This window comes from Suricata suricatta, chromosome 17, assembly GCF_006229205.1.
Source record: "Suricata suricatta isolate VVHF042 chromosome 17, meerkat_22Aug2017_6uvM2_HiC, whole genome shotgun sequence".
Taxonomy (NCBI): Eukaryota; Metazoa; Chordata; class Mammalia; order Carnivora; family Herpestidae; genus Suricata; species Suricata suricatta.
In genome coordinates this window covers 9,068,166-9,075,449 of record NC_043716.1, presented here as the reverse complement: position 1 = coordinate 9,075,449, position 7,284 = coordinate 9,068,166, and the positions used below count along the sequence as shown (strand labels likewise).

General features: G+C 46.8%; 1 protein-coding gene across 14 annotated transcripts in view; it reads right to left on the bottom strand.

Moving 5' to 3' along the window:
- Positions 1–1,976: 1,976 nt before the first annotated feature.
- NCOR1 (nuclear receptor corepressor 1) overlaps positions 1,977–7,284 on the bottom strand; it is a 159,439-nt gene continuing 154,131 nt past the window's right edge. For 13 of the 14 annotated variants that reach the window (XM_029928085.1, XM_029928086.1, XM_029928089.1 and 10 more), the window contains 3 exons: positions 6,988–7,209; positions 4,567–4,746; positions 1,977–3,069 (listed from right to left, as the gene is read on the bottom strand). In XM_029928085.1, coding sequence (XP_029783945.1) covers positions 2,882–3,069; positions 4,567–4,746; positions 6,988–7,209 — 590 coding nt within the window. In that variant the 3' untranslated portion in view covers positions 1,977–2,881. The remainder of the gene's footprint in view (positions 3,070–4,566; positions 4,747–6,987; positions 7,210–7,284) is intronic. The other variant, XM_029928096.1, reaches the window with a different exon arrangement.

Here is a 7,284-nt window from a genome sequence, read left to right as displayed (position 1 = left end):
TTGTATGTATTCCGTAATCTTTGAGTTTCTCATAAAAAAATAACTTACTGACGACAAACAAAATAGTAGAAATCCTGAGGTCCAGATCCTCAAGGATTAGACTAAAATATGAATTTTGTATTTTGCAGATGTAAATTGCTTTCTGCCTGAGCTCATCTCTTACCACCCAGCTAGCCCCTTTCATCGATTCTAATGAGAAACTAGAATATAAATCAGATTGAGTTTCAGTGCGACCCAGTCTTAATTTATTGGTTGGTGATTTTTTAAAAAATTACTGTCAACTAGTCGACTACTCACCTGCATGGAAAATGATTTTCGTTTTTCACAGTTGCAGGGGTTACTGAAAGTTAGGATTGACCCTCCAGCCTTTATTTAAGAATTTTCGATCCTCCACAGTGATTCCACTCCTGTCCCAGTGCTGGAAAAACTGTGGGTGTTTTCAGAGAGACCGTCTCTTCATGTGGGTGTCTCCACGAAAGTTCACTTGCACAGTTGTAAAACAGGGTAGCAGAGCAGGAGGGCAGACCCCTTTGCTGACTGGTTTGAATTTAAAAGTAAAATGTTAAAAACAGCGTATTTTAAACTTTTGAACTATGTCACCAGAGTTTTCAGGGCATAAATATTTTTTAAGAACGGAACCCGCGTACTAAAGTTAAAGCTTTACGGAACTTCCAGTGATAAACGCGCTGGAGACTGGCGGTCAGAATGCGGCTATGAACAGTATCGGGAAGACCTTAATTTAGATCCGGGGTGCTAAAAATAAAACAAAACAAAACAAAACAAGAAAAAACAAACCATGCAGGAGGATGCAGCTTCAGAACCCTGAAGTCTCAGCCTTGGTTCCAGCGGACTTCAAGTCCTCAGTCACTGGCGAGACTCTGCCGTTTCAGTCCAGCCCAGGTGGACGTCCACCCTCCCCGACGGTTTGCTCCATAGGTAAGCCCGCGAGAGTTCTGTCCTCTCGTTGTTCTCAACTACGACATGGTCCTGGAACTTCTCTCCCGTTCTGAGCTCCAGGTGATGGCGGATGGCCTAGGAATCCCACGCGCTGTGAGGAGGGGCTGAGGGGGGAGTGGCACTGGCTCTCAGGTCCGCAGGGACAGCTGCCCCAGTAACAAGCTAGGCTCTGAGCCGACTGATCTCAAAGGCTGTTCAGGACCTTCAGGGTCATGGAAAAATACCATCATCATCATCTCTTTTGGGTCAGCTGACACACTAAATTATTAAGTCTCAGATACTACCAGCAGCAGAAAACTGTCAGGTAGAACGTAGTTACGGTTTTTCGTGCCAGCTTTCCAAGTGGAAGGAATCTGATCGCTAAACCTCTCAAGTTTACTGTGAGGCCCTCTCTCAGGTCTACAAGAGTAGAACGGTAGCAGGAGTGAAGGCCTTAACCACGTGGGCAGGGGACTGAGCCTGTGCCCTCATGGTTAAAATCAGGATTAGACATCAGCGCTAAGGGCGATGCGAGCATCTTGTTATGAAGGAGGCGCTCACTCAGTGGTTCCCATACACCTGCTTTCTTCAGAGGCTTGCGTGCTTTAACAAGTTAAGTCTACTTAGAAGTCCATAAAGTGCTCATGTGTATCATCCTGAGAGACCTCTGCGTCTCCTCTTTCTTGAAATCTTCAGTGGCATCCTTTTAAAATGGTCAGTGTCCACGTGCCACTCAGGGCTTTGGCAGCGCAGTGCTCAAGTTGTTAAAAAAACAACTCAGTTCAGCAAGCAATCATCCAGGGTGAAGCTGACCCCCCCCTTGAGATTCCGCGAAAAGATTCACCAGTAGACTCTTGCCTAGGAGGAATCGGGAGGAGAGGAAGCACGGGCACGTGGCGGAGGGCAAGTGAGGCTTCAGGAGACGCTCCAGGTGAACCTGAGAGTCCGGGTCTGTAGGGGTCCTTACCTTCTCACTCCCCCAGCGTACAGAGCAACCCACTCGGAAAGCTGACACATCAAGAGCCTTGAATCACACAGGATCTAGGTGGCTGTGGACAGGGAAGTCCAATTTATTTAGAAACAAAAGCTTTGTTGGGCTCCATCAAATGCAGGAGAAAAAGAATACTTAGGGCCAGTGTGCATAACAGTGAGGTATGCCTCAAATAAGCCTTTTTTTTTTTTTAACTTTAAAAACTGAACTAGAACATACCCATGCAGTAATATTTTTCAGTGCTACTAATTTAAAAAAAAAAATTAAAGCCTGCACTGGAAATTGACAGTATGGCAGAATTTTGTTTCTCCTACCTTTGACCCCAATACAAAATGTACAGATTTTATACAAGGTCTGTGTTAAAAATCTAAACATTTCCACAAGATTTTAAACATCACTGGAAATCTGGATTTAGAGGAAACAAAACTGGATAGAGCACAATGCCCGTGACAGCCGACATTATGTACCTGGGCTGTGGGAGGGGGTGGAGAAGGCAAGGGTTAAAAAGAAGGTGCGCGTTTTGTTTGTTTTAAATTACCCCATAGGCGATGTGCTGATTTGAACATGAGCACGCCAGATACTACAGCAAGGGGAAACACTGCAAAAAGGTAATCTATTTACAGAAGAGTGATTTAAAGACATTATGGTTTTCTTTACAGATGTAAGAACAGGAATTGTCCACTTTTTAAAAACTCTACATTTCAACCCTCCACTATTATAATCCATCGAACTGCCTGTGTCAGAGGCAGTCCCCCCTCCCATCCCTCCCCCCATCCAACTCTCCAAATAAATTTCCATCATTTCTTCATCAGCCATGGTCCAGGCTCTCCCGAAAGGTCTCTGGGCACAAGTCCTAGGACGACAGTCTTTGGCCCTGCCGTTAGAAACGAAACCGCCAGGAGCGAGAGCCCCCGCCCCACACCCTGGCCCCCGCGGGACCCTCTCGTCCGCCGCTCAGTCGTCACTGTCGGACAGCGTCTCGTACTGCGCGGAGAGCAGCGGGGCAGGCTCTCGCTCCCAGATCCTGCTCTGCTGGTGAGGAGCCGCCGGGTTCACAGAGGAGGGGGCGCATGCGATCGGGGTGGGCGGCGTGCTGCTGAGCATCCGCATAGTCAGAGGGTTGTACGGAAACTGCGTCGAGCCTGACAAGAGAAAAATTGTTTTCACTGTCATGACCACAGCTGCTGTGCCACACAACTCCCACAGGGGGAGGAAGACATGCTTAGTCTGTGAACCGGTCTTGTGACACCAAGAGTAAAGTGAAACATGAAGGGTGAGGGTTTCACGATGCAGAGCGTAGCCTGCAGTGAGGCACCAGTAAGGGAGAGTCTAGAAGGGACGAATGACACGAGTAAGCGCAGCTTAGGGTTGCTGAGTCCAGAAATGAAAGCTCAGGGCTGCACTTTCCGTGAGTTCTAGAACCAGGTGTTTCCACGGAGAGTCCAAGTAAACTACTGCATATGAAGGTCAGAAAGTCTGGTTACACCAAGAACTTCTGGATTCTCCAATGCAGCGGTACCTGCTCAGAGGACAAGGGGACAAGGAATTTCAGGCCACAGGGCATCATGCTGCAGGTCATCTGCTGGGACTCACTGGGCAGCTTAAAAGGTACAAGATGTGGAAGAGGGGGTACGTGAACCTACAACAGCACTGCTACCACCTGCCGCTTTCTAGATTGGCTCATTGTCCCCAGAAAGGCTTTTATAGCTTAAAAAACCCTAAAAAAAAAAAAAAAAAAAAAAAAAAAAAAAAAAAAAAAAAAAAAAGAAAAATACCATTTTATCAAGTAATTAATTTCACAAATTAAATTCCTTCCCTAAGAGGCAGGAGAGGAAACAATGACTGGTTTAGGTTAGAAGTTGTCAAACTAGAACACAGTCACTGCACGTGATGGGAGTTTGGTGAAGCAAAGGATTTCTGTTACGCTGACAGAATATCCCTGGGAAACTGAGATCCGTATAAATAAGGGGGGGGGGGGGAAGCACGTTTCCGATAGTTCTTAACTCGTAAAAGATGCCTTAGAATTCTCTGAGACCCTTAAATCTACACCAGACAAGCCCAGTTTTATTTAAACAACAACAAAGGAGAGTCTTTTCCCTTCCAAGACAACCATCAGCGTGGTTACTAGGTTTGAGAAGAAACTTACAAGCAAACACAAAAAGGAAAACATTCGTAAATGTCCTAGACCATGGTTTTTCATCAGTTTGTAGAAGTGAACCTTCAACAGAGATGAATTTTTACACTATTTCCATTTCTTACTTTGATATCTTAGTATTTCCCTAAGAACCTTCTCTAAAAATGTCTGTAGAGAAGCTAAGGGTGAGGCCTGGGAGGGGCCCTTCACGTACAGGTGTCGTTTATGGAAAAGCTGAAATCACAGACTTTGCAGCTTTGCACGTGGCATGTGCTGGCTCTCCCAGCACACAGAAGTGAGGGGAATGGAGATTCTGTTCGTGGTAGTCGGACCCTGCACTCTGAATTTTCAAGATTCCATGCATTCAGTGTGTTTTGGAAAGTGGAATCCTACTTGATAACAACAATTGGAAGTTGAGCTTTCCAAAGCTGCTGAGCTTAGAAGCACTAGCCAAGGCTTTGACAAAAAGTACTTTACGACTCCTTTCCAGCAGTAAGTTCCTCACCTGTTGAGGAGGGCCTGTCTTCCCAGGCCCACCCTGGTGTCTGCCTGTGGTAATCCCCTTCTGAATGTACAGAGGAGACGGAAGAGGGCCTTTCAGTTCCTAAGTAGCCTTGCCCAGGGATGGGAGATTTAGATTTCCTGCTGTTTGACTTGCTGATCAGCTTTGGTTTGCAAACTCCTCCTAAAAGTGAAATAAATTAACTCTTGACATATAGTAATTATGCTCTCAACTTACAAACCTACCCAAGTGCGATGGGTTAATGCACTGCTGAGAGAGAGCAGGAGGATGAAGGCAGCACGAAGAACCCAGATCCTAGGACCCAGTCAAGTTTCCAAGTTACTATGTAAAAGCCAGAATTTACTTGTAGCAACTAAAGCAAAAGGGGTATGTCCTCATGCCATAACCTTGAAAAACATGGAACCAAGGAAATTATATTTCTGGAACATCATTTATTTCCTGGTCTTGGAGCACAGAAACTGCTATGGAAATTAAAGCAGGCTGATGAAAATCTTAACTCCTCACTTAACTACCTCCTTGCCCATCAGTTTAGAGAGAAGCGGAGAAGCACACACCACCCCAAGGAAATTTTATGTCAAAAGAAAAACGTGTGGGCCAGAAACCCCTTCGTGGTCATGCTACGCGTCCCCAGAAGAAGCTCGGCAAGTCTTGGTGGCCCTGTTGCTCCAGGCTCCGGTGGACAGAAGCTCACAGGAGTGGGGGCCCCTGACGGGGCTCTGGAACAGAACGTGGAAACGAAGTCTGAAGAGGGCAGAGCCCAGGTGAGCAGCAGGTGTGCACCTCCGGCCCCGCAGAAGCGCTCCCCCCGCCCAAGCCCTGCAGCGCCCAGAACAACGTGGGTGGGAGGCTGCTGGAACTGCACAGAGAAGCGAGGCGGGTCCCCGATGGTCAGGAAGAGAACAGAGTGGGACGAAGGGAAAAGATGCTTCCGGAAGAAAAACTTCAAAACACAAATGAGCTCCTTTTGTAAAGAATAGATCATCATCATAAGGTTGAGGTGAAAAGTTTAGGAAGCAAAATACAGCAAGGATCAGAACACACACGACAAGAAGGGCATTAGTACAAAAGGAAATGTGAGCTACAGTAAAAGGGACAGAGACCAAGAGGACTGAAATAACTCAGGAGTAACAAATCTGGAGGACAAAGACTGGCAAAAATGTAATTCTGTTTTTGAGATGAAAAGCCCAACAAAAGAGGCAAAATAGTAGAATGTTCACAGGAGTGTAGAAATCAGCCTGCGGATGCAAACGGCCTCCCTGCGGTCAGGAAAGTGACGCAGAATGAACACTGACACAATGACTTGTTAGACGGAGGCAAAGAGGCTTCTTTGGGCAGATAAAACTGTCACCTGCCAAAAAGGGGGGCGTCTGGCCTTACTCTTACACGGCTGTTGATGCTGGGGGTGGGGGGATGGAATAGTGTCTATGGGCTGTTTCGAGAAAGGTGCTACAGTGTCACTTCCGGTATCAAGGCAGCAAGAAGACATTCCTGGGCGGGCACAGTCTCTGAGGACAGCAGCTTCAGAGAAAAGGGAGTGTGAGAACCGTACCAGAAAGAAATGTCACGACAGAAGGGTCACGTGACGGAGATCACTCGTGTCACCACCAATGTTACCACCATCAAATACACACAGTTAATACAAATCAGGAGGTGGGAGCAGAGAGGGGAAGACAGCACTCCTGCTTCTGAGCAGGCAGTGAATCCACATGGCCCTAAAATGTACAGAGGTGTAAGTAAATAAAAACCTCAGATCTCTCTGGTCCTTGTAACCTTAGTGAGATCTTTTGCTTGAGAACAAGAAAAAGCCCTAAACTAAACCCGGAACACCACTGACCTACCGGTAAATTTTTCAGCATAAGAGATCCTAGTTCCCAAAGATTAAGAAAAAGGGGTTTCAGAGCCTAGAGTCACGGTTTTTTGTGTGCTTGCTTTTACCAGGACACATGAGTGATTGGTTCTGACGTCTATCCTTTCAGTGTCCGTGCAGACACTCAGAATGATGCTTCTCAGACAAGAACAGTAGCTTTCTGGATGATGTGATCTGAAGGGGTTTTTTTTTCCCCTGCCTCTTTCTTCTATGGATTACAATTCTTCTATGCTGAGCCTGTCCTTTTTGTTACAATAGAAAGTCCCTTTTATTCAAAAGGAGAAAGGCCCTGCACTAGTAGTACAGTTAAAACACGTCGCTCCAGATAAGGACTAGATGCAAACAAAAAAAAAAGCACCAGGAAAGGCGACATTCGGCATAGAAATCTCTGTCCTTTTAAAACTTGTGTTCATGTTACTAAAATGTCTGAGGGGTCAAGAGTGGACGCTGGGAGCACAGGAGATGGAATGTGTTGGTGACGCACCACAGCTTGGAAATAGAAAGGCAGCAGCAGGGCACAGGAATGAACACTGTACCTGAATGAGGGGACGGGCCCCCTTCCTCTCTGCGGGTCTCCCCACTGGTCACAATGGAGGTGCTGGCGCCACTGGGCACCACGCCGACGGGCTGAGACATAACGACTCCGTGCTCCTCAACCTTGTCATCAAAGCTTCCCATGAGCGCCTTCCGGATGATGTCTTCCAGCCCGAGGTTACTGGCAGGATCAGCGAAAGAATGACCTCTAGAGCTAACTGAGCCTGAAAGAGACCAGCACGCCCTTTCTGCTTAATTCCGAAAAGCAGAGGAGACGGGCAAGGGGACTCCAGGGGACA